Below are 27,954 nucleotides of genomic sequence, written 5' to 3'. Positions count from 1 at the left end.
TTGTTGAAACCCTAACACCCTAAAAACAAAGTTCTACATTCTTGGTTTTGAGTTTGACGATGGTTTAGGGGTTGGATGCATGAAACCCACCATCATCATGGCTTTTCCGGTTACTAATGGATTTCATCTTGTTTGTAGGTTGGATTAAACGAATTTATGAAGAATTCCATCACATAGCAATCAAAATGATTAATAAGGAGTGAACATTTAACTAAATTATTTGGAATTAAAATGCTACACAAGAGTGCTCATTATATCCTCTGGTTTATTAAATATTGATTTTAAATAGAAAAATAAAAGTTAATAAAATATTCAATAAAATATAATAATAATAATTTTAGATCAAATTTGAAAAATATGAAACCACAGAGACTAAGGGCGTGTTTGACAAAAGTAACTGTTAGCTGGAAGCGGGTAGATGTTAGCTGGTAGCGGGAAGCTGTAATTTTTATTTGTTATACCAATATTTGACAAAAGTAGATGGAAGCTTTTGAAATATATAAAATTACATAAAAGGACAATTGATTAAAAATAAATAAATATATAAATATATTTTTGAGGGTAATTATGGAAATTGATTTCAAAAGCTCGGAAGCGTTTTGTTAAACGCTATATAAAGTAGCTTTTAGAATCGGAGCGTTTTATTAAAACTAAAAGCTAAACGCTCGTACTGCTAAAAAAAGTTTTTTGTTTAAACTAGAGCGTTTTTATCAAAAGCTAAAAGCTAGAAGTTCCCAAACGCTTCCAAAAGCTCTGTGCCAAACACACCCTAAATACTTAGAGCACCCACAATGTAAGTAGTATAAGAGTTGAATAGGGTGATAACTATGTCCGGATAATATTCGAATGAAGTGTGAATGATGATATGAAATATAGTTGAATGATCATTGAATGGTTCAATATAAGAAATAAAATAATTTCTTAAAATAATTATTATGATCGAATATTTGGTTGATGAGTTGTAGCTGATGTTGTATAAATATTTAATGAATAATGTGAGATAATGTGAGAATCTTTTTAACTTTATATGGACTTTATACGAGGGAATGTCCTTAGTGAATTTAATAGTTATACGAAAGGGTCATGTGAAAAATTCCATAACAAGTGTGCTGACTCCTAAAGTCGGTGGAGCTCGGGCTAGGGTTTTACTAGTTCAGCCCGTTCTTACTAGAAAACACAAAAAAGGGCGGGAGACGGGAGCATAGACCCTAATTTTAAACAAAACCCCTTTCTTTCAAGCAATTCATCGAACACTTTGATTGCAAAGGAGACAATGTCATCAATCGGGGTCCGATACCTCACTATTCTTGGAGAGTTCAAGCCATTCGGGCTTATCGCTGAAGCTCTCGACGGAAAACCTGCCGACGAGGTCACTGACGAGTATGAATACTTCCTGTTTGATCCAGAAGTTACTAGACAACAAGACGAAGCCGAGTCAGCTGACAACGAAGCGTCGTCTTCATTGAGTGATCGAAGCGATCACGAACTGTTCATTAGAGGAAATCGGTAATTTCATCATTTTTAGTTTTTGTTTCACTATTCTTTCTCGAATTATAGCTATTTATTATGATTAGCGATTGCCTTTTAAAAGTTATAGACAGTACGACATGGAATAAGAATTACATGTTGTGTACTAGAGAAAGCCCTATCTGAAATCCAAATCAGTTGCATCACAGTTAGAAATCCAGTAAATTTAATCATGCTACTGTTAATGATGAACAAACACCGATTTTATGCAGTGTAACACCTCACCTCCTGCAATTATAGTCAGAGCCTGTCTGCATTGTATTCTTCCAAGAAGTCAAATTGCTCCTCTGTTCATTTTGAATTACAGGAATTCGAATTATTAAGATGGGTATAGGTTAAATGTATACTTTTGTTTCTAGGTAAACACTGGTGTGAGAATTAGATCTAAGTATGCTGGGGGTGTCTACTTTATTAGCTAGGAATACACAGCAATCTACAGATACAGAGCTGGATGCCTACATCTAGAAGAAGTGCCTACATGTTTTCCAGAGTTTAATTGTTTGCTGCTTCTGCAAATTTGTATGGCTACTACTATTAGTCCATATATCGGGGGACTCAAAGATCTAAAAGTTTTACTTTTTCATGTGGATACTGGTTTAACATAATACATAGATAGATACCTGATAATGTAGACAATTCTACATTGTTGTTTCTTTGCACATGATGCATAAATTCAACAGCTAGGCACATAGCTAGAGATGCATTTTTTTATTAAATCAACCATCTACTAAAGTGTAAAGTTTCTTACATGCATACATACAGGTGCACAGCATACATACATATATTGATATGTATGTTTGACCAACATGTATGTATGTATATTCAACACCTATTAGCTCAAGTTTTCAAACTATTCTATTTGTGAAGTTTGCACAGCATTACCGACAGAGAATAATAGTCTCAGTAAATTACAACAATCCAATAAGGCAGATGATTGAGTTAAGCACCATTCTATAAGCTCTTGGAGTGCAAATGATTGGTACAACAATAGGGAAAAATATGTTTTTTTTATTGAACTTATCTAATCTAGCGGGATCCTAAGACCATGCTGTTGGGAGTGAAGACTCTGAATTCTTTGGTCTTGGGCTCTTGGCCAAGTTTATGGCTTGTTATTTATCGTCTCTCTCTCTCTCTCTCTCTCTCTCTCTTATGGGTCAAGTAATGATATTCAAAACTGTCTTGGTGGCATTATTATGTTAGAGAGACTATCTTTTTCACCATTGTTTTTTTTTTGCTAGCAGGATAATATGGACAGTAGGAGCAAGAGTGTACAAGAGATTTACCTTACCGGGGCCAGTTATTATGGTATCTTTTTTTTTTTTTTTTTTTTTTTTTTTTTTTTTTGCTTTTTTAGCTCATTGTGTTTGATGTAGCAAGCAGTGTTGTAAAGTTCCTGACTAGTCTTTGATTAGTCCCCATGCACTTAATCCCCACCTAGGCAATAGGCATATGCTGAAGCTGTATGAGCCGATGAAGTTCCAACACCTCGAAGAAGTTTTACATCGATAGACACGTTCTGAGGAAAAATCAATGTTGTACTATTCATATATACATATTTTCTTATGATATCATTCATAGTTACCTGTTTTGTTTTTATATTAGTCATATATATATATATTAAATTAATCGATTTACCATTTAGGGTCCCAACTAGGTTGGCTAATCTCTAGTCCTTCGTCAGTTGACCTAGTGCTGCCTCGGTTTTTGCAACATTGGTAGCAAGTGATCTCGTGACATTGCTTTGACTATGTTGCTTCCTATGCATTGCTCATAACTCATTTATTTTTAAGATGAAAAGGGTTACCTTCATTCTTGTTGATGTTTAGGCCTGCTGGTGTCGTATGGGAGATCTGTCTGAAGCTCGTCTCTGTGTTCTACATGTGGATAGCCTGACTGTCTATAGCACATCAGGTTTGTAGATTTATTAGTGTCTTCTGTTGAAATTCTATCAGTTAATTAAAGTTATAATTATTATGAAACGTAAATAGTGCAGGTTAATGCTTTCTTTCAATTGGTTTGCCTTCTTTATTCTTTTCATTTTTATAATACAATGGCACAATGCAATTGATTTAAGCAGCATTTTGGCTAGTTACCGACTTAAAACAATGTATTCTGTTATATCTTGGATCTACTGATTACTTTTTTAAGAATCTTACATTAGCCATAACAATCTTACTATCGAATAGAAGTAGCCATTTATTTCCATTTTAAAGGATGATGCTGTTTTTGGCAGGTGATGCGGTATCTATTCCTCTTTCTCGTGCTGTTGCATCAATATGGCCTCTTCCATCTGGTCTACTTCTCCAACAGACAAATGAATCAAATTCATCAACACATTCTCTTTTTTCTTCTTCAAGTCCATTACTAACTGCCCTTGATATACCTCGCTCAAAAAAAGATATGGGTTACAGTCCTCAACAAACTTTTAATCTAAGAAGTTCATGGGATCATATGATTAAGGTCGATAGAGCTTCCATGTCTTCACATCTGATTTTAAAGGATCCGCTGGAAGAACCACAGGTCTGTAAACACTTCTCTTTTTTAACAGATGAAGATGGATTATTTCAAGTCTTTTTCACTCTTGTTTCTTCTCCCATTTGTTTAAATAGTTGCATTAGGAATGCATATTTGAATGTTCAATCTTCTTCCTGTTAATTCTATTATACTATTTTGTGGCTAGCCAATCCATATTGAGGAAAGAGGGAAGTTAAACACCATGAAGGAATATGATGAGAAGACAATATGGACTAGTGATCTTATTCCACTTATGGCATCGTATCATAAAGGTTTTCTCATTGTTGCTTATCCTTTTATATTCAAGCATAGCAGCCTAGAGAAGCTAATTTGAATTTTATTCTCACATGTATTGGATATGGTTTTCTTTCAGGAAAGATGCAACATTCGCTATGGACTGCAGAAGTTATGAATTCCAACCTCGAAGCTGTGGATTCTGTGCTTCCTGATGTAATGTTATCTAAGCAGTTCTTTTTTCGAAGAATATGGCAAGGGAAAGGTGCACAGACAGCTGCAAGTGAGGTGACATATTTCATATGCATTTCTATGATGTCTTTAAACTTTAATCATGGACTGGACTTGACTTTTTGCTATCATCATTCCCTCTATGTAATGCATTCTCATGTATTCAAAAGTAAAAATTGACATTACATTATTATTAATCAATCAAATATAGAGTGAGTGAGGGAAACTAAACAAAGTAAGGAGCGAGGAAGGCATGCTAGTGGTTTATATTGTTTTTTCACTACTACTTGTTGAAACCGTCACTTATTTTCTATTGGAATGGCATGATTTGGTTGTTTCGGTTTATCTTGGTTATTTTTAATTCGTCTGACATAATAAATTATTTCCCTAGTGAAAATCAACCAATAAATGCATACTATTATGTGTACTATATCATTAATCCTATTTTCTTTACTCCCTATCGTTACTCATTGGATAAATGAAATTCCTTTACTGTATGTAAATGCTTCTGTATGCTTTCCAAACAAGCCAGTTTACGAGTGTAAGTTTCTATTAAACTTAAGGGCCATGAGTTTTCATGAACATGGGTTTTCATTTTCATGGACTGTTTTGCAGATGAAAAGATATCTGAATACCAACACTCGTTTGTTTTGCTTTCAACTGATCCACATTAGTGTTTAGTCGTTCTAATTTTGTCTCGTTATTTATTTCTTTGAAATGATTTTATACAGGTTTTTTTGGCAACAGATAATGATGCCACTCCCATTATTTGTTTCCTTCTTCAAGAACAAAAGAAGTTATTAGCGGTGAGGCTTCAGTGTGTTGAACTCAACAGTGAGATCCTTTACGATATTAGACCCGACATGAGCTGGAGCATACCAGCCATTGCAGCAGCACCTGTTGTTGTAACTCGCCCAAGGTAGGGGATGACCATCGTTGCTTTTGTTTAATGATTGCTGCAGGTGGTTATTATTTGATAACTCAATAATGTTATATAAACCTTGTTTCACTCTTTTTGTTATTCTTTCCAGAGTTAAAGTTGGACAGCTACCCTATCGAGATATCATTGTTTTGGCTCCTGAAAACTCTCTTGTACTTTATGTAAGCTGGTTAAGTTTGTTGCTCTTGCTATCTAGTTATGATCAATAACTTTTTAACAGTAAATATATGTATGTATATATGTGTGTGTGTGTATGTATGTGTGTGTGTGTGTGTATATATATATATATATATATCATGTTTGTATGTGTATATAAGTAAAAGAAAAGGTTCAAAGAAATGTTTGTTTTTTGGTGTTTCCAAATGCTCAACTTTTTTATAATGAACTCATATGATCCTTAACTTAATTAGTCAGGGAAGCAATGCTTGTGTAGATATGTCCTTCCTTCTTTTCAAGACCATGGTGGTGTTTCACACAATGTCAAGCCACTGGAAGCACCAACTGCTTTCCAAGATGTAAAAGTTGTTGGATTGGCTGATGCTGTTGAAGGGAGAATCAATGTCGTTGTAAATAATGGACAGGTTTGATATCAGCTCACATGCATACTTTCTCACTTGTTAAACTCCATTCTGTTGTTGACTCTATACATTTTTTTTTCTTAATACAGATGCTCAGATGTACATTTCGTAGATACCCTTCATCATCATTGGCAAATGATTGCATCACAGCAATGGCCGAGGGACTTGAAACTAATTTATATAATCATTTTGTGGGTCTGCTTTGGGGCAATGGTGATTCAGCTTATCTATCTAAGGTGGATTCTCATGTCGATACTGAATGGGAGTCTTTCTGTGCTATTATATTAGACATTTTTGGGAAAGATAGGAAAAATCCTCAGATACATTCAGGTTCATCATGGGACTTTCTTGTCAACAGCAGCTTTCATGAGAAATATTCTAAATCTCATTTCATGAGTGGATTTTCTCGTAGAATATCACTTCAAAGTGATCAATCATGTACTGCTTCTCAACACCTGGATACCTCCCACACAGTTGAATCTTTATTAGAGATTCTTGATTTACTACATGCAGTGTATGAAAGTCTGAAACTTAATCATCTTCGTAAAAGGTACCCTTTTCATTTTATTTTTATTATTTCCTCTCTTCCATGCATGGAAGTTATCCCGTATATCCATGCTATTTCAGGGATCTAGGGCTTCTTGTTGCTCTGTTATGTGAAGTTTCAAAGTTTTTAGGGGAATCTGGTTACCTGGACTATTATATACGCGACTTTCCTACTCTTTCAAGAAAGTACTCTTTTCACCAAACTTCACTATCTCAAAGAACTCCTCCCAGTTTGTTTAGGTGGCTAGAGAACTGCTTGCGACATGGTTGTACATCCACCAGCAGTGCTGATCTTCCAGATCTGATGCGTAAAGATGGAAGCTCTGTTGTGAGTTGGGCCAGGAAGATAGTTTCATTTTATAGCGTGTTATGTGGTGGAAAAATTGAAGGAAACAAACTATCATCTGATGTTTATTGTAAGTTTGCTACTGGATCTGCTTCTTCTCCCGAGGAACTAACTGTACTTGCAATGGTTGGAGAAAGATTTGGATTGCAACAACTAGACTTGCTGCCTGCTGGTGTATCTCTTCCCTTGAGACATGTAAGTTATGTTTTGAATTTTTGTATTACCTTTATTTGTCCAAATAACTTGATGTTATTATCTACGCAACTTATAGGTACTGGACAAGTGTCGGGAAAGTCCACCTACTGATTGGCCTGCTTCTGCTTATGTTCTTCTTGGGAGGGAAGATCTCTCTTTGTCTTGTTTAGCACACTCGAATAAGTTCACAGAAATTAATTCCTCCAACAACGTGACTTCTGTTTCCATGTCTACACCTTACATGCTTCATCTACGTCCAGTTACCATTCCTTCTTCAATTAGTGATGCAACTGGATTGGATAATTCCAAACTTGAGGATACAGATTCTGTGGATGGATCTACAATTGATGGCATGGAGCATATTTTCAACTCCAGCACACAGTTGCGATATGGTCGTGATCTGCGACTAAATGAGGTTTTTTTACGTTTATCTTTTGTAGAATATTTCACCCTCTTTTGATTCGATGTGGGTATACCATAACCATACTTTACGTGTTTTGCTTCATTCTTGAACATATGTTGGCAGGTTAGACGGCTTCTATGCTCTGCAAAACCTGTGGCGATTCAAACACCAGTTAACCCTACCGCATCTGATCAAGATCTTCAACAGGTAATCTTTTTCTTTTCCTCTTATCTCTTATAAGAGTAGAAAAATATCTAGCGATGACAGCTGTCTGTCTTCTTCTGTTCTTGTTGTGCAGGCTCAGTTATGGCAGCTTGCACAAAGGACAACTGCTCTTCCTGTTGGTCGTGGTGCATTTACCCTTTCAACCACATGTACTTTGTTGACAGAGGTGAGACTCTTTGTGATTATGTTTTTTTTGTCACTTTATTACTGTGTACCTAAAAGAGAGAGTTTAACAACCTCCTTTGAAATTTTCTGCAGGCGCTTCCTGTCCCTAAATTGATATTAGCAGGTCGATTGCCTGCCCAACAAAATGCTACTGTATGTTTATTACAACTCTTTCTTTCTTTATTTATTTCAATGTTTTCCAACAGCTTTGAGACCACATGAACTGAGAAACTAGTAGGTAGGTGTACCACTGAAACTTTGTTTTGTTGCTTCCTGAGATCCAGTATCAGGGTTTCATTTTCAATTTTCAACTTAAACATTCAATTCTTCTAGATACTTTTTTGTTCCAATGGCTATACCAAGTACCAAATTAAATTTATGTTGTGCATGCCTGGGAAACACTTTAAAGGAGAAAAAAAGAACACGACTTTTATAGGCATATTGTTGTAAGCTACCTATATTTTTGGATCAAGACTTTGGAAGTCATGCTTATTGCTTTGTGAAAAAAGGGAATATTTATTTGTATATTAATTAAATCTTACTCTTTTCATGCTTCGTAGGTTAACTTGGATCCGAATATAAGGAATATACAAGAACTTAAATCCTGGCCTGAGTTTCACAATGCTGTAGCTGCTGGCCTACGGATGGCACCACTCCAGGTTTGTTGTTTCTTCTGAAAATAATGTTCACAGCTTAATTCTTCTCTTTGTATGTGAAAATAACTATATTGTTGATTATTCTTTCAAAATCTGAGAGGTTTTTTTTTTTTTTCTGGTGACATGTCAGCTTCCCATGATTTATTTTGTTGGCGCATTATATCTTATCTTTGCTTCTGGATTCTAGTAATGAAGCATTATCCTTTCAGGGTAAAATGTCAAGGACTTGGATTGTGTACAACAAACCTGAGGAACCAAATGTTACACATGCAGGTCTTTTACTTGCTCTGGGTTTGCATGGTCACTTGGATGTTCTGAATATAACTGATATATATCAGTATTATTCACAGGTATGGTGTTATCATTATTATCTATCCTTTTTTGTAACATCAATTTCCATTTTGATATTTACCCTAGTCTGGATGTTCAAACGTATTAGGTAGTTATTTTAGAGATTTTAATGAGTATTTGAAGGGGGTCACTTGAATTTTTTTGAATATCTCTTTTTCCATGCTCATTTCATCTGTATAGTTGATAGTTATTTTTGAAACCAAAGTTGATTGTATGCTGATATAAGCTACATTTCATTACACAAAGCTATCCTTCAATACTTGCTATTTCTGGAACATTTTTATCACACTTTAATATTAAGATATTGTTGAAACAAGTTATTCCATTGTCTCCTTGCGTTGTACTAGAAGGATGTTAGTATTGTCCAGACTCCAGCTACATGTTTCTGAAGACTGCCAGGTTACAAAGATGCATACGTGATAAGGAACTTTGGCGAGACATAAATTGATTTGATAATGTTGTATGAACATCAGAAATGGCTGAAGTTCATTTTTAATAACTAGCTTGTGTGATGAATTTTGAATATAATATGATTTACAGGCTTGAATGACCAACAAACTATTTCATTCTTCTTTGTAATGCTACACATGAGTATGACAGCATATATAGCACTCAAGTTGCACCTTTGACCAAATTCCAATATTTCTTTGTACTTACTTGAATAAGGAAGGCATCAACACCATATCATAGAGTTGCATAGAAAATTACCAGTGATATACTCTATGTAATGTATTCATCTTTTTAGGAACATGAGAGCACTACAGCAGGACTAATGCTTGGACTTGCTGCATCTTATAGAGGAACAATGCAGCCGGCAATATCAAAGGTTAGTCATGTGATTTTTGTACCATAATTTTCTACATATTAAAATTTATATCCCTCATTTTTCTTTAATTTTAATGCTAGTATTTTGTTATGGAAGAACTATGCAGAATATATTGTTTTCGTCACTAGTAAGAAAATCGATTTTTCAGATCCAGTTTCTTAAATCACCTACATTTCTTTATTGTTGATGCTAGTTTTCTATCATTTTTTGCCATTGGCCTAATTGTAGCTGGTCATTTAAAAAAAATACCTTTCTAATTTTCTTGATGAATTCTGGGAGCCACTAATCAGAACTCAAGCACTTTGGTTTAGCTCCTATATACATTTGCTTTTGCAATTAGCCATGTTGCTGATGCTTTAAAATCTCTTCTTTTGCAGTCGCTATATGTACACATTCCAGCCCGCCATTCATCTTCCTTTCCAGAACTGGAATTACCAACCCTTCTTCAGGTAATGCATAACCATATTGCTATTAACACCCGAGCAAACTATGCTTCAGCTTAAAAAATAAGCCATTATCCCTTTAAATGGGACAGTTACACATGGCTTTTATTACATATATAACATTCACGACTATTTAGCTAGGGCATCTCATGAAACCTACACTATCACACACATGATAGTCTCATTCTAATATTGTTTTCAAATCGTATCCATGTTTTTTCAACTTTATTCCTTTTCATGTCCAGATACTTAGAAAATACTAGTTTGAATATATTGTTTATTCCACCAATTTTCAGTCCGCAGCGCTTGTCTCAGTTGGGCTTCTTTACGAAGGATCTGCACACCCACAAACAATGCAAATTCTTCTGGTGAGTTTCCATGTCTTTACTGTTCCCACTTGTAATGTCTGTTAGCTGTTATTTTAATACATGGTTGCATTATTCAGTTTTTTCTGCTAGCTCTTTAGTTTATAAACTTTTACAGGGTGAGATAGGGCGTAGAAGTGGAGGAGATAATGTACTTGAAAGGGAAGGATACGCTGTATCTGCTGGATTTTCCTTGGGTCTTGTTGCCTTGGGTATGTTGTTTTATCAATCACACATTCTTGAAGTTGGACTTGTTTCTTAATTTTGTTCTCTTTAACTGAAGGGCGTGGGCTAGATGCGACTGGTTTCATGGATACATTAGTTGGGCGGTTGTTCCAGTATGCAGGGAGTAAAGAGTTTCACCATGTAATTGCTCTTTGAATATGTTCATCACATTTATTCTACAAGATTTCAACCATCAGTACTCATTTCACTACACTTTGAAGATGTCTAGAATTTATATTTCATGTAGATGACTTTTTTTTTTTTGTTAAATTGGCTTTTCTCAGGAAAGATCCCATCTCTCCAACGGATCAATGGATGACCACAATCGTGGTTCTGGGCAGGTTGTGCTTTTTACTTGTTTTTTTAAGAAAATTGATTACCCTTTCTCTCTTTTCATTAATTTTCTGTTTTTGTTTTCTGTTGCTTGCAGATGATGGATGGAACCCAGATCAATATAGATGTAACTGCACCTGGAGCTATAATTGCTTTGGGTCTAATGTACTTAAAGGTAACTCTTTGGCAGGATGACTATATATTTTTGTTTATGATTTTATGTCAGCTCTGTTCTCAAGATTTACAACTCTGAAAAAAATATTCTGATGACAGACTGAATCGCAAGCGATTCTATCCAGGCTTTGTATCCCACAAACACATTTCGAATTGCAATTTGTGAGGCCCGACTTCATAATGCTCCGTGTCATTTCCCGTAATTTAATAATGTGGAGCAGGTACTACTATTTAAAATTCATATGCTACATTAATATTCCTGCTGACTATACGTAAAGAGTAAGAGACTCTCTTTAAACACCTTGCATGTGTTTTTAGGATTCATCCATCAGAAGATTGGATTCAGGGTCAGATACCTAAAGTAGTCTTGAATGGCATCAAAGGTCTTGCAGATGAGATGGAAATGGACAGTGAAGCGGTTGTTAAGGCATATGTGAATATTGTTGCTGGTGCATGTATTTCACTTGGTATGTGATCCTTTAAATTGAACAGCTGTTTAATTTATTATTTATTTGGATTAAATGTATTCCCATTAATGTTGCCAGGGTTGAGATTTGCTGGTACAAAAGACGGAAATGCCCAGGACTTGCTTTATAGTTATGCTGTTGCCTTCCTCAATGAGGTATGGTCTATTGGTCCTAGTGCAAAAATCCATATTCTTTGACACTTTGTTAGTTTCAGCTTATTCTTATCTATATTGCAGATAAAGGCTCTACCTGTGAAAATTCTGCCTGGATTTCCAAGAGGATTGTCTCAATATGTTGATAGGGGTACATTAGAGACATGCCTACACCTCATTGCTCTTTCCTTGTCTGTGGTAAGTGCAATCTGCTTCCTTGTATCCTGTGTTTTAATTGATACTAAATTTGAGACCCAAGTATCTGAGTTGTCGGGGTATCAGGTTATGGCTGGTTCTGGGCACCTGCAGACTTTTAGATTGTTGAGATTTCTACGGTGTAGAAATTCAGCTGATGGACATGTCAACTATGGTACTCAAATGGCTGTAAGCTCTCTCTCTCTCTCTCTCTCTCTCTCTCTCTCTCTCAGCAGATATGCAGCTCAGACCTTATGGTGTCACATGTGATTTAGATTTAAGGTTTAAATGCAAGAAATGACTATATTTTTATTTATTTGTATAGCATCCTACTTCCATTTTCTTCTTTTACGACATTGTATTTTCATTATCATCTTAATTTGGGTAATTGAAAAAATTGCATGTGTTCCTTTCAGGTGAGCTTAGCTATTGGTTTCTTGTTCCTTGGTGGTGGAATGAGGACTTTCTCAACTAGCAACAGCTCTATTGCTGCATTGTTGATAACCCTTTATCCACGTTTACCCACTGGACCAAATGACAATCGCTGCCACCTTCAGGTTCTTTCCCCTTCTCTCTCTCTCTCTCTCTCTCTCTCACACACACACACACACACAATGCTGTTTGAGAACTGGAGCTGCCTATAATTTGGGTTAGCCCTGTTTGTTCCTGTCATTTGCCTAAGGATAACTGTGTAAAAGAATTATTTTGAATTTACAAATTATTACAACAGGCATTTCGACACTTATATGTGATTGCTACGGAAGCTCGTTGGGTTCAAACGGTTGACGTGGACTCGGGCCTACCTGTTTATGCTCCTCTTGAAGTCACTGTCAAAGAAACCGATCATTATGCAGAAACAAGTTTTTGTGAGGTCACTCCTTGCATTCTGCCTGAACGTGCTCTTGTAAGTTTTCTTTTTATTTATTTATTTTTTAACCCACACTAAAAACATGTGACTTTTTTTTATTTAGTTTTCTGATACTGATATACTACTGTTGCAGTTAAAAACGGTTCGAGTTTGTGGTCCTCGTTACTGGCCTCAAGTAATTGAGCTTAATCCCGAAGGTGGATATGCATACCTTCAGTTCAACTTCATGTTAACAATTTATACATGATGATTTGTATTTTATGGATTGTTTATCTATTTATTGTTTTACAGAGAAACCTTGGTGGAATGGTGGGGAGAAGAAGGATCCATTTAATTCGGGTATCCTGTATATCAAACGTAAAGTTGGAGCTTGTTCCTACGTGGATGATCCCATAGGACGCCAGTCCCTGCTTTCAAGAGCAATGCACAAGGTTACTAAAATTAATTAATTCAAACATTATGTTTTTTTTTTCACTAAAACTAAATTTGCATAATAAAACAGGTGTTTGGTTTGGGGAGCTTGAGAGGCTGTAGTAGCAGTAATAATGATGATGATGAAGCTGCAGTAAGTGTTAATCAGTTGGTGAGTACCTTCTCATCGGATCCAAGTTTGATTGCTTTTGGTGCTCTCTGCTCTGATCATTCATGGAACATCAAGTACGTAATATAATACACCCTGTGCATTTTCTTTCACATACTCTCAACAAATTAATAAATAAAAAAAAACCATGATCTTTGCAGATCGGATACTGATTTCCAAGAGTTTTGCTTGCAAGTGCTATTTGAGTGTGTGAGTAAAGACAGGCCAGCACTTTTACAGGTCTACTTGTCATTGTACACAACCGTTGCATCTATGGCAGATGAAGTTACAAGTGGCATACCACCGCTTCTAAACGATTCTCAATTTCTCCCCAGTTTGAAGGTAATAAATAACAGATAAATCTCTCTCTTTTTGTTTTTTCTTTCAAGTTAAATGAAGTTTTTTGTGCATTAAATTCAGCTTGCACTAGCATACAATGATGCTCTGGTGAAGGGAAGATTCATGAGTTCAAGGGGCAGTATTGTCCAATCGACATTTCTAGGTTCCCTTAATAAACGTGTACAAGAGCTTCTAGCATATTCCCCATGCTTAAGAAGCAACACAATACTCAATGATTACTTTAGAACAGGGAAATGGTCACAGGATGATAACATCTCCACACTTGTTTCATGGTATCTCCAGTGGTATAACGTGCCACCACCCTCACTAATCCAAGCAGGTTTCAAGAAATTAAAGCCTATACACTCACAGACACAGACACCGTCTACAATCCCATTATTACGTTTATTATTTCCAGGTACCCATATCAATGCCATTAATGAAATCCATAAATTTATGCTCTCTGATAGATGATGAACCTAGCTACCTGATTATAATGCATGTTGTATCATTGTCACATGGAACATCTTAATTTGAGCTGTCATAGTTGCACACAATTTTGTATAAGTGAACTAAATGAACCTACCGAGTTTAATTATTTCTAAAAGGTGTGTTGTGTGTATAAGTGAACTACTTTAGTGACTATAGTTTTAGATGTGTGTATAGTATATACGATTTTCTTTTAAAGTTACTTTGATATGCTTACATACTAAAACCTATACAATGCTATTGGGTTTAAAATCTCAATTTCAAAACTTGAGACAACTTTTTCTGAATAGTCCTAATAAAAGCTACTTCCACTTTCAGCTAATTTTCACAAAGATACCCAAAAAAAGTAGGTCAATCTATTCTCTTAAAAGAGAGGTTACTATATTATATAGTTGTCTTTTGTGTTGTTAACGCTTGCAAAGCCCGTTGGTGGAAAAATGCTCTATTTTACTTTTATTATTCTCCTTTTTCCTTTTAAAAAGTACATGTTATTCTGAATAGCGTATTCGATTTTCACTAATTGTATGTATTTTTCGAGACTAAATTCCAAGACTTTTATTGTTACGTACCTTAGAGTATCAATCAATATTATTAATTTTCACCCAAAATTTAGAATATAAATAAGTAATAAAAACAATGTATTTTACATGGTTGTTAATTAAATTAAGGAGGGGGGAATTGGGTATTGCCGTAAAACTAGTGAGGCTCGATAGTAGAGCCGTTGGTATAGTGGACGTTGTACATATCTAATAACATGAGTGTGAAGAAGTTTTTAAAAACTGAAATTATTAAAATCCTTTTGAGGTCATCAATATCAATAGAGCAACTTTACATGTGTTATACCTGGGTGGATCTTCATACTATTATTAGTGCTTTTGCATTTAAACACTCTTTAAAAGTATTTTCCACGAACAATTATTTTGTGTATTATTGGAAACTTTTGGATGGCTTATTTGTATTAATGATTCATTTTGCATCTAGCTTGTTAATTAAGTAACATATGATCATGCATGCAGACCATAAGTTATAACAGGTAACATATGCTTTTTATGGGTTGAATTTTTGCTAAGACATTTGTAGGTTTTAGTATTTTGAAAATTAATGAAAGTTTACGAACATCCTTTTGATAAGAAGCATCTTGTTAATTCCTTATATATATATATATTTAACTTGATGAAGAGCAACAAATTAAGTTCCTTGTCTCATTCTGTTAATTAAGACTTATTATTTTATATATACCTAACGAATTCATTAACTCGAAACTTGCATGTATTCACTACTTACGTACAGAACATATTGTCATGTTTGTTATATTTAATTTTTATTTTATTATTATTATTATTATTATTTTTAACTTAAAGAATTTTATGTTTGGATACATGTTTGTAATTTTCTTTGTCTTAAAAAAAATTGTTATCATGATACAAATTTCTTAATATGCTGCATATATAGGGGCTCAGCATGCTTGTCCTCCTTGCTAGATTTCATAATTTATATTTCTTCCGTCCCAAATTATCCACAGACAAAAAACATACAGATTAAGAAAATATTAATTACAACTAACTTTATTAAATCAATTGAGAGTTGTACTTTTTTGTTGTATTTAATTCTATTATTTTGTTGCATTTAATTCTATTGTAGGTTAACTAATAATAAGAGGTATTTTGGTAAAAGATATATATTTTTAGAAGATTATTATTTTGGGACAAACAAAAAAGAAAACATGAATTATTAATCAGGAACAAATGAAGTATTAATCAGATGGATCAATGTGTTAAATCATTTACATTTTACAATAACTAATTAAGGTCATTTTATATATTCTCTTAGCTAGAAAGGTGGAACATATATATGCTCTATACTTACTTTTATTATTCCCTTTCCTTTCCAAAAACAAGTGTTTGAATACTAATTCCAATATCATCTAATTTATATATATATATATATATATATATATATATATATATATATATATATATATATATATATATATATATATATATATATTTCTTAAACCAACAAACATTGTTTTCCCAAAAAATTAAAAAGAGAAATTAAATATCTTCCTACACATATCATAGTATCCTAAAATATCATTAAATCTCATTAAATAAGCATTAAATATTACACATGTCACAATTTCATTGGGTAGGAGGATATGTAGGAACAAAAAGTAGGAGGGTATTTAATTTCTCAATTAAAAATGAAGTACGAAAAAGTATATCAACATATCAATCAATTATTACTCAGTTGAGTTTTATAATATATTACGCTAAAATCATCATGCGCAAAATATAATGTTTTCAATCCGCTTGAACATGCCATGCCATGCATGAGAAGTTGGCATTTGGCAAAGCAAAATAAGCAAACGAGATTTGAAATTTGTATTTGGCTTCTGTTTACGAATTGCTGGGGAACTGAATATTTCATCCCCACCAACAAGACATGGAAGCTTCAACGTCGCTCATCAACAAAACAACAAACGTTAATTGAATTCAGATCGATGAGATCACAAACTGAAACCAATGAAAATTAAACATAAATCAATAAAAAATAAACATTTAAAAGATATATATATATATATAGAGAGAGAGGTACATGTATATGAACGATTGAAACTATGATGCATGGATGTATATATAGAGATGAAGAATGGCTTAGGGTTTTGATCCAAAGGCCCTGATTTGTCTCTCATTGTGGGGATGAGCCATTGCTGAGGTGCCACGTTCCATTCATACTAATGTTTCCACTTTTTAAAGGTAGATTTTAGATTCGTAATCTAATTAATTAATATATGGAGAATAAGTTCAATTGTCAAATACTCTTTATAATCATTATAAATTTTGTAACTTAAATGTTAATCTAGGAACGTTGACTACATAATGATGTAATTGTATATATATTTCCTATATTTCAAGTAGTTATTAATTAGATTTCCTAATAAAATGATTGTACTAGTTTTGTGTTGCAAAACTCGTACAAAAAGATACACAACCACCTCTCACAATTCACAAATGATGCCGTTATATCTTTAAATTTTGATATATCTATACTTTCATTGCCCCAAAACATTTTTTTTTAATTGACAAAATATGCAGCATAAATCATTATAGATTTAACGTTGTTTGATGATATCGATATTCGTCGCTTCACACATGGATCATCAACATTAATTAATTATCAAATAATAAAGGTAACAGATGCTGCACGGGTTTCGAAATTTATTTTTGTTTTTCAGTTTTGCAAACTTCGCCTAAATCTCATATATTAGTTTTCGTTTAAGAAATCGAAAATTTAAAATTGATTCCAAGAATAGAATGGTACATCAGATTTTTTATAACAAATGACACATATTTTAAACATGATTGGTAGCCCTCTTATTTGGCGTTTGTATAAAAAGAGTGACATATATGTTATTGGTTTTTATATAATTAAACAAAAAAAATCCACATATAATATACAAATTTAAAACGAAATATCTAAAATAACAAGTACGTGAACACTTTTATGAGCCACTTGCGATTGAACCAACGCACACTAAAAGATGGCCTAACACAATCCTACTTACAATTTTCGTTTTCTTTTATTCCACCTTTCAACATTTCATTGTACATTCAGGACAATTTTGCATCTGTTATCAAATGTCTAACACAAAATTTTTTTTAACAAAAAATAAAATAAAATAAAATACATGAATATAAAATTTGTCCTCTCCTTAGGTACAAGGTATGCGAAAGACAATATCATTTTTTAAATTCCTACAAGAACCGTAAATAAAACCATATTGATCAGAGTTTACACTTCATCGGTCAAGAGCGAGAAATAATACGTGTATAAAGAAATTCGTTCCACGTGTCAGGCAACCCAGGAAGACACCAATGTATACAATCTGCATAAGTATTCGGGTCTGCCTTTTGCTCATCTGTTAACATCTTGCCTTGGCGAATAGTGTACACGGAAGTGTGTGCATCTTTTCTGTATTCTGAAAGAGAAGTTATATTGAGAAAGTGGACCGGGAGTTTCATTGACCCGATCACATCTGTTGCGACCCTAAAGAGTCGTCTGTCAGTGCCTACCTCTACGGGCATGGACATGTTAAGGATTGGACTAGTCTCCTTTGCGCATTTGATGCCATCGGGATTGTTCCAGTCCAAGCTCCTACAAAATTTCAGTCATTTACAAACCATTAATTGTCATATTTTTGGTTAGCAAAAAAAAGTTTTAAAACATGTATTTTAAATAATTTTAATTGTTAACTAATTGTATAATATTATGTAATAACTCTTAATTTTTTTTATTGACAATAGGTATTTGATTAATACAACTTTTGGTTTACTTGATAGCCAATCGTACCCAAAAGTCACGTCTACTTTCAACAAATATCCTTTTGGTTAGTTGAAATGCATCTATTTCACCTAATACATATATTTTATGGATACTGGGATTTCTTAAATTTATTTTATTATTGTCATTTTTTATATACGGAAATTAAGTATGAAATTTTACTTGATATGTAGAGGAGACATGCTACTGAAAAAAACCGTTGTACGATTCGTGTCGATATTTTTATCAACCCATTTAGCCCATGTCTTCAACACTCTTGCATATGCCACGGGTCTTTCAACCTCATCGTATTCTGTCGCTCCTTTGTCAAATGATCCACGCCTATATTATTAATTTTCATCAAAAACTTATATAAAAGTTCAATAAATTTATTATTTAAATGAAAAATAAAGAATTTAAAAAAGAAACTCACAAGACTTTCATGGAGAAAGTGTTCATCCACCAAATGTAGGTGTTGAAGACCAAATAATCGACATTTTTCCAGTTTTTACCATGTTTCTTTATGGATCCGGGCATTATGATTCTGTTCAATATACTATGCATGTTTGGATCATCCGAATTCGACTCTACCAAAAATGGAGCCCAGTAAAATTCCACGGTCGCATTATAATCCTGCATAATATATAATAGCATCAACTTATTAATTTTTAAAAACTAATTAAAATAAAGTATTAATAGTTTTTGGCCATACACCCTCAAAAATGAACACATGTTGTTTCTTCCTTTGGCTTTATTTCATATAAAATTAATGTCTTATGTCGTCCATCATAATATTTGTTATAATCCATGCATCAATGTGCACGGATGCAATATAAATATACCATATTAATGTTATGTTTTTCTGTCAAATTAAAGTTATTATGATTTTATTAAGAGTAACACTTATATATGTATACATAACAATTTCTGAAACGACTATTATGCATATAATTACTTCTATAACGCGAAAACAAGATATGAAACGACTATTATGTATATAATTACTTCTACAAACGTGAAAACAAGATATGAAAAGAAAGAAACCTCAATTCTGAAAATGGAAAGAGAACCGGTTTTGTTCAAGCTCTTTCTTCCCGGAGGAATAATGGATTGAGCCAAACACACCATTGATTCCCACTGATTTCTATTCAGTGAATCACCAACGAACATAAGCCTCTTGTTCCTCAGTTTTTCCAGCAATAATTTTGCCCTAAACCTTCATTAACAAACGATTATCAACATCAATCCTGCAAATTTTTATGGTTTTTGATATAAGTAATCAAAGATCTTACTTGGGTAAGTTGCAATCTTTGGGTTGCCATCTCCAGTTTTGATACATCGAATCTTTTCTCCCGTTTCTCATACATGTCACCTGAGCAGTAAGAAATTCACACTGATCTTCTTTATATAATGGGTGTGTCGAATCATCATAAACCCAATTCCCATTATACAGATCACATTCTTCAGGTGGCAATTCGATATCCTCATCTTCTTCCGGTTCTTCCTCCACCGCAACTGCCACCGGAACCGGCAACTCAATCACCTGATCCTCCTCTGTTTTTGACTCCACCACTAAAGTCGTTCTGGAAGTGATCTCAACCACCCCATCAACGTTAGATTTCTGAAGAGCGTTTTGGTGGGTTACGAATTTGGGCCTGGAGAATGGGAATTCGGCTATGGATTTGACGTCTTCATTGTACATGAAGAATCCGAATAGGAAAACAGAGAAGACGACGACGAAGACAGAGAGGTTGTTGTTTTTGCGGTGTTTCATGGCGGTGGTGTAGGAGGAGAAGAGGGAGACTTTCCGGCGAAGGGGATGCATGGGAGGAGGAGATGGTATACGAGAGAGAGACGGTGGTGGTGGTGGTGATATAATGATGAGAAACACATAGAGACATTGAAAATGGAGGATTTGTTTAAGGACAGATTTGGTGAAATGGGATTGTCTTCAAGTAACTGCTTTCTATGGTGGATAAAGGGTCGTCTTCTTCAACAATACTTTATTTAATTTTCTGCGTAAAAATCCCATTTTGTTAACTAATTTCTTCAACCTCTTTGCTTTGACACCCTGTTTTTTGAGAAGAGTGAGAAAAAAGTTTTGCAGAAGTTCGGTGGCTTCGCTCCCTTTCAATTCCGGTAATGAAAACTGAAATATGTGTGTGTGTGTTGTGGGGTGGGGGTGCACTTTTTAAAGATTATTATAAAAAAAAAATGAATATTGAAATTTTAAACTATATAATATGTGAGAGTCAGTCGATTGCTTTGCATTCTATTTTTATGTTTTTGATAGAACGTTGTATTTGCAATTTAAATCTCTGTAACTGTAAAAACGTTTTTTAACGGTAGAAAGTAAATTAAGAAACTTATTATTAAAACTGTTAAAAATAACAATCTAACAAACATAACACATATTTTAACATATTTGTTTTTCCTTAAACATATCCAAAAATAAAATAATAATCGTTAGGTGATCTAACACAAGCCTCATCCATTGACATGATGTATAAATAATTTGTCATTTTCTTTTTTGATTTTGTTCAACTTTTTTATTTTTTATATTTTACATTGTAATAATAATGTTGGTTATGTTTGTTGACGATAAATTAGTAATTGTTAAATTGGCAACATCTTGTGTAAATATCGTTCTTTAAAGTATGTTGCTGTATTGAGTACTTGATAACATCCAAGACATAGATATTGAACTTTTTATGATAAGTTATTATAAAAAACAGTAATGTTTCAATTTTTTACGAGTAAGTTAAGGAATATTGTCATATAATGTTTGGTGTGTATTTAAAAAGGATTGACGAGTTTAAGGTTGGAGAGGACAAGTTTGAGGTTTGTAGTCAATTTAACTAAGGTGTCAATTTAGATATTGGTATAGTGTGGGTGAGAAGAGTAAAGGCAAAGGCACACTTATCTAATAGAATTTGACTCCAAGGATTTCTTATTTTTCTTCGAGTATATATCAACGGATTGATTTTGGATGCCTTATTTTCAAAGCTAAGAAAACTAAATCTTTATTATTATGGGAAAGCTAAAACACAAATCATATCGCTCTTGGTGTATTCCTCATTAAATGTTGTTATTTTGGGAAAGAGACGGATCTAGAGTTATGAGATTATAGTAGGTGTCTTCGGTTAGCACTCCGTAATGCACTCATGGAAATGTTTTTCTGGATTTGGGGACAATTATTTTTGTGATATATTACAATTACCCAATGGATCATTAATATAGTGTCTCCATAGAAATACTTCAAAACTCATATTTCAAAGCATAAATGTTTACGTTTTATATATTAATGTATGTATCCATGTACCTATTATTTAGTGAACGGAAACTGATTCGTACATAATAGTTTTTCTCTATATAAAACAATTTATGTTATAACATGTTATACTGCAACCACATAAAATATAGTAAATTGTTATATAGAGAAAAACTATTAACCATGAATCAATTTTTTTTGAAAGTACTTGAAACCAAAAATTCTAGAATATATTGTAAGATTGCAACAAAAGAAAAAATGATTTGTTTAAAACGGGTTTACCATTGATCAAAAAAGTTATTAAGCGCCTCTAAAGACTGAAAGCAAAGTCAAAAACTTTTAAGCCCCAAGTTCGTGCAGTACTTTATAGGCCGAAGCTCAACCCAATATGTAATATAAGTACTTATTTTTTTGACAAAACTGCAAGATTGGTACTGTGATATTTTTTGGATAGAATCCAAAAAAATTCCAACTTTCATGGAAGATCAAAAATCAATATTTTTATGGGTTTTTGGTCTCTGATAGATTTGAAAAATCGATTTTACCATTTTCATTTCTTTTTTATGTTTTCTTTATTTATTTTGGTATTTAAATAATTAAGAATACAACATAAAAAATAAAATCTCACCCAACCCTTCTCTCTCTCTATCTCTCTCTCAAATTCGAGCATAATTTCTTTTGTCGTTTCATTGTTCGTTCTCTTTCGCATTTCTATACATCCGTTTCTCGGGTAAACTTGATGCATAAGCCCGATTGTTTGGAGGTTTTGATGGAGTTGTTACAGAGTATAATCATGCATATGTGTGCTGTATACAAAATTATGAAGGTGTTTTCTGAATGTATCGACCTTTAATTCATCAATTTCTGCTCCTGTCACCGTAGTTGCTTATCATCGTTCATCGGATTTCATAGGCTCTTGGATCATCAGATAAGCTCATTGTTTAACTAAAACAATCTAATCACTTTCTCTGGCTATGATTTATCAATTTTTGTGTTTATTTCATTCAATTGGATATCGATAAATGGTCTTAAATATGTTAACGATTCCCTGTGTTGAATCGATTTTGGATTATCACAAGTGGAAGATTATTTTGATATTTTTTTGGGTTTGTCGATGGGGCTATGACCAAATACCAGGGTTTCTATGGCTGTTGCTTTAATGATTATTGATTTCGTAATACCGTCAGGTTATTGATTGCAGCTTCATATAGACTGATGATTATCGGCACTTGGTCAAAAGAATTTGGTGTTGCGATGAGTAAATTTTTTGAACACATAAATGATTTTTATTTCGTTTGAGATGCAGATTTGCAAAGCTATTTAAATACCAAAATAAATAAAGAAAATAGAAGAAATAAATGAAAAAGACAAAATTGACTTTTCAGTGTATCATCGACCAAAAATTTAGAAAAACGTTGATTTTGGATATTCCATGCAAATTAAAAACTTTTTGTATGCTATTTAAATTTTTTTTGAATATTGTATGAATCAATCTTTCAGTTTTGTTTATTATTACTATTTTTTTAATTTACATTTATTTTAAATCTTTTTAAAACGAACAAATAAACTCACACATCGAATCATCTGAATGTTTCAAAACTAGTAGAATATATATATATATATATATAAAATGTACTTTTTTATTGATCGAATCATCTTATATATGAATAAAAAACAGCTCGGATTTTATGAAACGACATTACAGTCGATAAAAACCCAAAAAACTGACTTTTGTCATCCAATTTAATTTGCTGAGGTGGAATTTTTATTCCACTTTAAATTGAAACCATCGCAGCCCCTTTATACTCACCGTTGATCCTCATCGACATATAATATCCTAACAACAGGTTCCATCCCTACCCTCCCTTTCTCTTCGTTCTGATCGTCCCCCTTTCCACCGTTCTATTTGCCTCTACCAGTCTACCACGTCCAGAACTACCCAACCCCCTCCATATATATATATATAATAACTTCATAGATAAGTTAATTGTAATTTCATCATTATCATTACTGATGATACTCTTGCTATGCCACCGACATGTACTAGCCAATTGATTAATTAATAAATATACACGCGATCCGAGGTGGTGTTTTACATCTGTACATGCATGCAAGATGTATGACCAGCTCGCAACGTGTCTTCTTCTTCAACACAGAAACAGTCAACAAACAATTCTTGATCGGGCTTATATACATACCAGCTGATTATCTTCACAATTAATTCAAATTAATCAAACCTTAATTTGATAATTTCCATGCGTGCATGGAATATTCAGCAAGATCTCAAACAGAATTCCAGACCTTCTTCCGGGAATGGCTGATCCAACTGGAGCTCTACCTTAATCAGCTTCTCAACCTTCTTCGGTCCCCAGATGATCAACAAGACGAGCCCAATCACAAACAACTCATTCGCCGAGTCATGGCTCACTACCATGACTACTTCCTTGCCAAGGCGCGAGTTTCTAGCCGGAATGTGTTTCTTGTTCTGTCACCACCGTGGTTCAGCCCCTATGAGAGAATCTTCCTATGGGTGGCTGGATTCAAGCCGGGTCTTTCCCTCTGTATTGCGAAAACATGTGGGCTGGAGTTGACTTCCGATCAGGCGGAGAGGATTGAGAGGTTGATGGTGGAGACTAAAGAAGATGAGAGTGCGATTGCGGAGAGGCTGGTGAGGTTGGAGCAGCAGGTCTTGGCGCCGACCATTCTGGCGCTGACCAGGATGGGTGGAAGGGAAGTGAATGGGATGATTGATGATGCGGATGCCGCCGTGGATGGTTTGGCAAAGGGTATGGAGTTTTTGGTTGGGTTGGCGGATTATTTGAGGGAGAAGACGGTGGCGAAGGTGGTGGAGATACTGACGACGGCTCAGACGGTGATGTTCTTAGCGGCTATGATTCAATTTCAGCTAAGAGTTAGGAGGTGGGGGCAGCTGAGGGAGACGGAGATCCATCGCGACGCTAATAATAATCCACTGTAGTCGACCGGATTCCGAGGTGGGGGTGGGGGCAGCTGAGGGAGACGGTGATGTTCTTAGCGGCTATTTCTCAAGGATAGTCGTTAATCTGACATTTGCATGGCCTGTTTCATATATAAATACCTTTTCATGTAATCGATCGCTTTTCCTTGTGTTATGATGTTTAAATTTCTTCGTTTGCTTTCTCTACAACAGAAAAATAATCCACTCTCGTCCGAGACAGGTGGCATGTTATCGGAGGATGACAACTAAAATCGTTGTTTTCCTTTAAATTTTATGTTTCCACTGTTTTTTATGCTTTTGTTTTGTAATATATGGAATGGAAGTAATATTGTATTTCTTTTTCTCATAAACTACATGTTAGTTGAATACCTATAAATTTTATGTTTCTTTTTATCGTTCACCCTTTGACCAGTCAACTTAGAACCGAGTTATATGACTGTCCAGTAAGCTAAAAAACATGAACAAAGAGAAATGAGAATTTGTTCGAACTCTGTAATATTTACAGGAAGAAACTTTCCAACTAAGTTAACGAATTTCTATATATTTTTGTCACCCCCTTAGATTATTTTAACAAATAATAACAATTTGTTTTGAAAGCACGTTTTTATTTCGTAAATATCTATTTTTCAGTAAAATCACATTTTTTCGTATATGGATAAGAACACTTTCTTTTTCGGTATAAATGCAATTTTTTATATATATGTATATAAACGTATTTTCTTCATAATTTTTTTTGCATATTATTAAAACACATTTTTTTTTCTTCATGAAAACGGTTTTTAGTCAAATGTATATAAACATATTCTTTCATATGTCAAGATGTCCAAAATGGATTTGTATACACATATACAAGAAACCATATTTTTCCGTATATTTATAAAAAAACTTTTTATTTTTTCACATATGTATGTTTAAAAACGTTTTTTTTCGTATATGTATAAATACAAAATCATTTCTGTAAATACGTTTTTTTTCCTTATATGTAAAGAAACATTTCCTTTTGTGAAAACTTGTTTTTCTCTTGCAAACATGTTCAAAATAGATTTGTATACATATACGTAATAATACTTTTTTTTTTTTTTTTTTTCATATACGTAATAACATATTCAGTTGATGAATTGATTTTACCGCAGGGTAGCAACTTTTGTTCATTCTTTACTATTCTTCAAACTGAATGATTGGTCTGAAATACAAATGTTTTTGTAAATTTTGAATTGTCGTTTTTGCAATTAGTGCCTTCCAGGTATATATCTCATACATCCTCATAACTTCATAGTTTATAGTTTTTAAACTTTCATTGAAGTAATTCCACTTTGTAACTTCATTTCATTTATGACCTTTTTTTGATTGATTGTTACCTTTTTTTTTTTGCTTCACTTATCTTCCACATGTGTTATATACTTATATGTTGTTTTGTTTGTTGCTTTTAGTCTGATATTCAAATGAATTAGGAAAAAGTACCTAAAGGTTTTAACTCTTATGAACATGGTCTGATATTCGGAGCGCCAACACTCATATCCTCGAAGGTACATTTGTTGTTTGTTGCTTTCATGTATCACCTTCCTTGCTTGCTCTCAAATTTTGAGACTTTATTTACCCACTTTCATTTTCATTAACTTTATTGTGCTTATGACTGCCCATACATGTTTGAATTGCAGCTGAAATATTCCATTGATTCTGAAGATTTCAGAAAAGGAGTTGCAGCAGCAAGTTAACAATGTTAGCAATTAAATAAAAATTATAGTTGTTAGGTTGAGTATTGACACCTGGTACCTGACCTGAACATATGTGACGATGGCACTAGAAATGGCATGATAAAATCTCATCTATATTATTCTATTGGTCAACCATGTACAGCTGCTTCTGCTATGCTAGCTACAATCCGATGTATAGTTTCTTTTTGACCAGTTTTTTTGCATGCCTAATTTTTCCTACTTTAGTTTGCAATTCATATTCCTTCATTTAAGTTTTTGTTGCATGATCCTTTTTTGCTGGGGATAAACGTTCTCTTGATGTGGCCACTATTTGGCAAGGGAGACAAAACGGTTTATTGTCCTGATGCTTGCATGGGGGTAATACATAAGTTTTTAACTTTAAAAACTTCATGGGATGTAACCAAGTCTATAGCCCTTATTCTACAAAGAAAAACATTAATAAGGGCTCCCAACAAAGTCTATCTCAATCTCTCCCACTATCTCTCTCTCTCTCTCTCTCTCTCTCTCTCCCAAATCTCTCAAAGTATGTGAAATCTCCCAAATATCTCCAAGTATGTGAAATCTCTCCAATTACCTTCCTCTATCGAAAACAGCCCAAAAATCGAAGGAGAAAACCTAAAAGGACCCTCTTGGTTCGGAACCCTCTTGGTCCTAAACCTCTTATCTGGAACCTACTTGGTCCTGAACCTCTTATCCTGAACCCTCTTGTACCTAAGCCTCTTGTTCGGAATGCCTTCTAAGGAGCCAAGAGAAAGCACATCTTCAGAACTTTCTTTGCCTCGGACCTCGCATCTTAGAAGCTTCCCATCCGGACAATTTCGCAGCTCCGGAAGCTTCTTACCTCGCCTGCTTCGGAATACCGCCCCTGAAGATCTCGCCTCGCACCATCTCGGACTGGGAGTCGTCTTTGCATATCCGAACCAGGCTTCCGGACTTCGCCTCCTAACTCCGGAATCCAAGAAGAGTCCTTTGGAAGTTCTGTTGGCTTCAGTAGTTCCTCCTTACTCCGAAAATTGATAGAGGACTCCGGAATTTGCCTATGAGCTTTGGATTTTTGTCGTTTTCGGACCTTTTTTATCATATTAAGGTATTTTGACGTCGGGAATACCTCCAAACTCATATTTTTCATATCTTGGACCCCTTAAACCACTATTTTATGCCGAAATTAATAATTTTAAACATATTTATATAAAATAATACCCAAGATTTTAAGGAGATTCTAAGGAAATAAAGAGGTTTGACTTTGTGATGTGATGTAAATCCTTCATTCCCCATGCAAGGCTCAGTAAACCACACATTAT

General features: G+C 34.0%; 3 protein-coding genes across 3 annotated transcripts; 2 read left to right on the top strand and 1 right to left on the bottom strand.

The window, feature by feature from the left end:
- The first annotated feature begins 1,097 nt into the window (after window positions 1-1,097).
- EMB2771 (E3 ubiquitin ligase) lies at window positions 1,098-14,565 on the top strand. Its single transcript, XM_078977019.1, has 36 exons — window positions 1,098-1,506; window positions 2,769-2,832; window positions 3,354-3,438; window positions 3,761-4,047; window positions 4,208-4,313; window positions 4,415-4,563; window positions 5,238-5,425; window positions 5,538-5,607; window positions 5,857-6,027; window positions 6,114-6,574; window positions 6,652-7,111; window positions 7,188-7,526; window positions 7,638-7,721; window positions 7,813-7,905; window positions 7,998-8,057; window positions 8,465-8,563; window positions 8,770-8,910; window positions 9,657-9,737; window positions 10,115-10,186; window positions 10,477-10,548; window positions 10,664-10,757; window positions 10,829-10,911; window positions 11,055-11,111; window positions 11,201-11,278; window positions 11,377-11,498; window positions 11,596-11,744; window positions 11,823-11,899; window positions 11,981-12,094; window positions 12,179-12,280; window positions 12,508-12,648; window positions 12,822-12,995; window positions 13,093-13,156; window positions 13,251-13,390; window positions 13,462-13,616; window positions 13,701-13,881; window positions 13,960-14,565. The coding sequence occupies exons 1-36, from the start codon at window positions 1,274-1,276 to the stop codon at window positions 14,350-14,352; spliced, it is 5,439 nt and encodes a 1,812-aa protein (XP_078833145.1). The 5' UTR covers window positions 1,098-1,273; the 3' UTR covers window positions 14,353-14,565.
- Window positions 14,566-17,931: 3,366 nt separating this feature from the next.
- ESK1 (trichome birefringence-like protein (DUF828)) lies at window positions 17,932-20,628 on the bottom strand. Its single transcript, XM_078977018.1, has 5 exons — window positions 19,983-20,628; window positions 19,735-19,906; window positions 19,124-19,323; window positions 18,874-19,032; window positions 17,932-18,525 (listed from the first exon to the last, which is right to left on the bottom strand). Exons 1-5 carry the CDS (start codon window positions 20,513-20,515, stop codon window positions 18,177-18,179), a joined length of 1,413 nt encoding a protein of 470 aa, XP_078833144.1. The 5' UTR covers window positions 20,516-20,628; the 3' UTR covers window positions 17,932-18,176.
- A 3,358-nt stretch (window positions 20,629-23,986) lies between these two features.
- On the top strand, window positions 23,987-24,938 carry LOC145030446 (protein DOG1-like 4). Its single transcript, XM_078978812.1, has one exon. It carries the CDS (start codon window positions 24,225-24,227, stop codon window positions 24,936-24,938), a length of 714 nt encoding a protein of 237 aa, XP_078834938.1. The 5' UTR covers window positions 23,987-24,224.
- Window positions 24,939-27,954: the final 3,016 nt, after the last annotated feature.

The sequence above is a fragment of the Lactuca saligna genome, chromosome 2 (assembly GCF_052625555.1).
Source record: "Lactuca saligna cultivar CGN05327 chromosome 2, ASM5262555v1, whole genome shotgun sequence".
Classification (NCBI taxonomy): Eukaryota; Viridiplantae; Streptophyta; class Magnoliopsida; order Asterales; family Asteraceae; genus Lactuca; species Lactuca saligna.
This window is presented reverse-complemented; position numbering and strand designations above follow the sequence as displayed.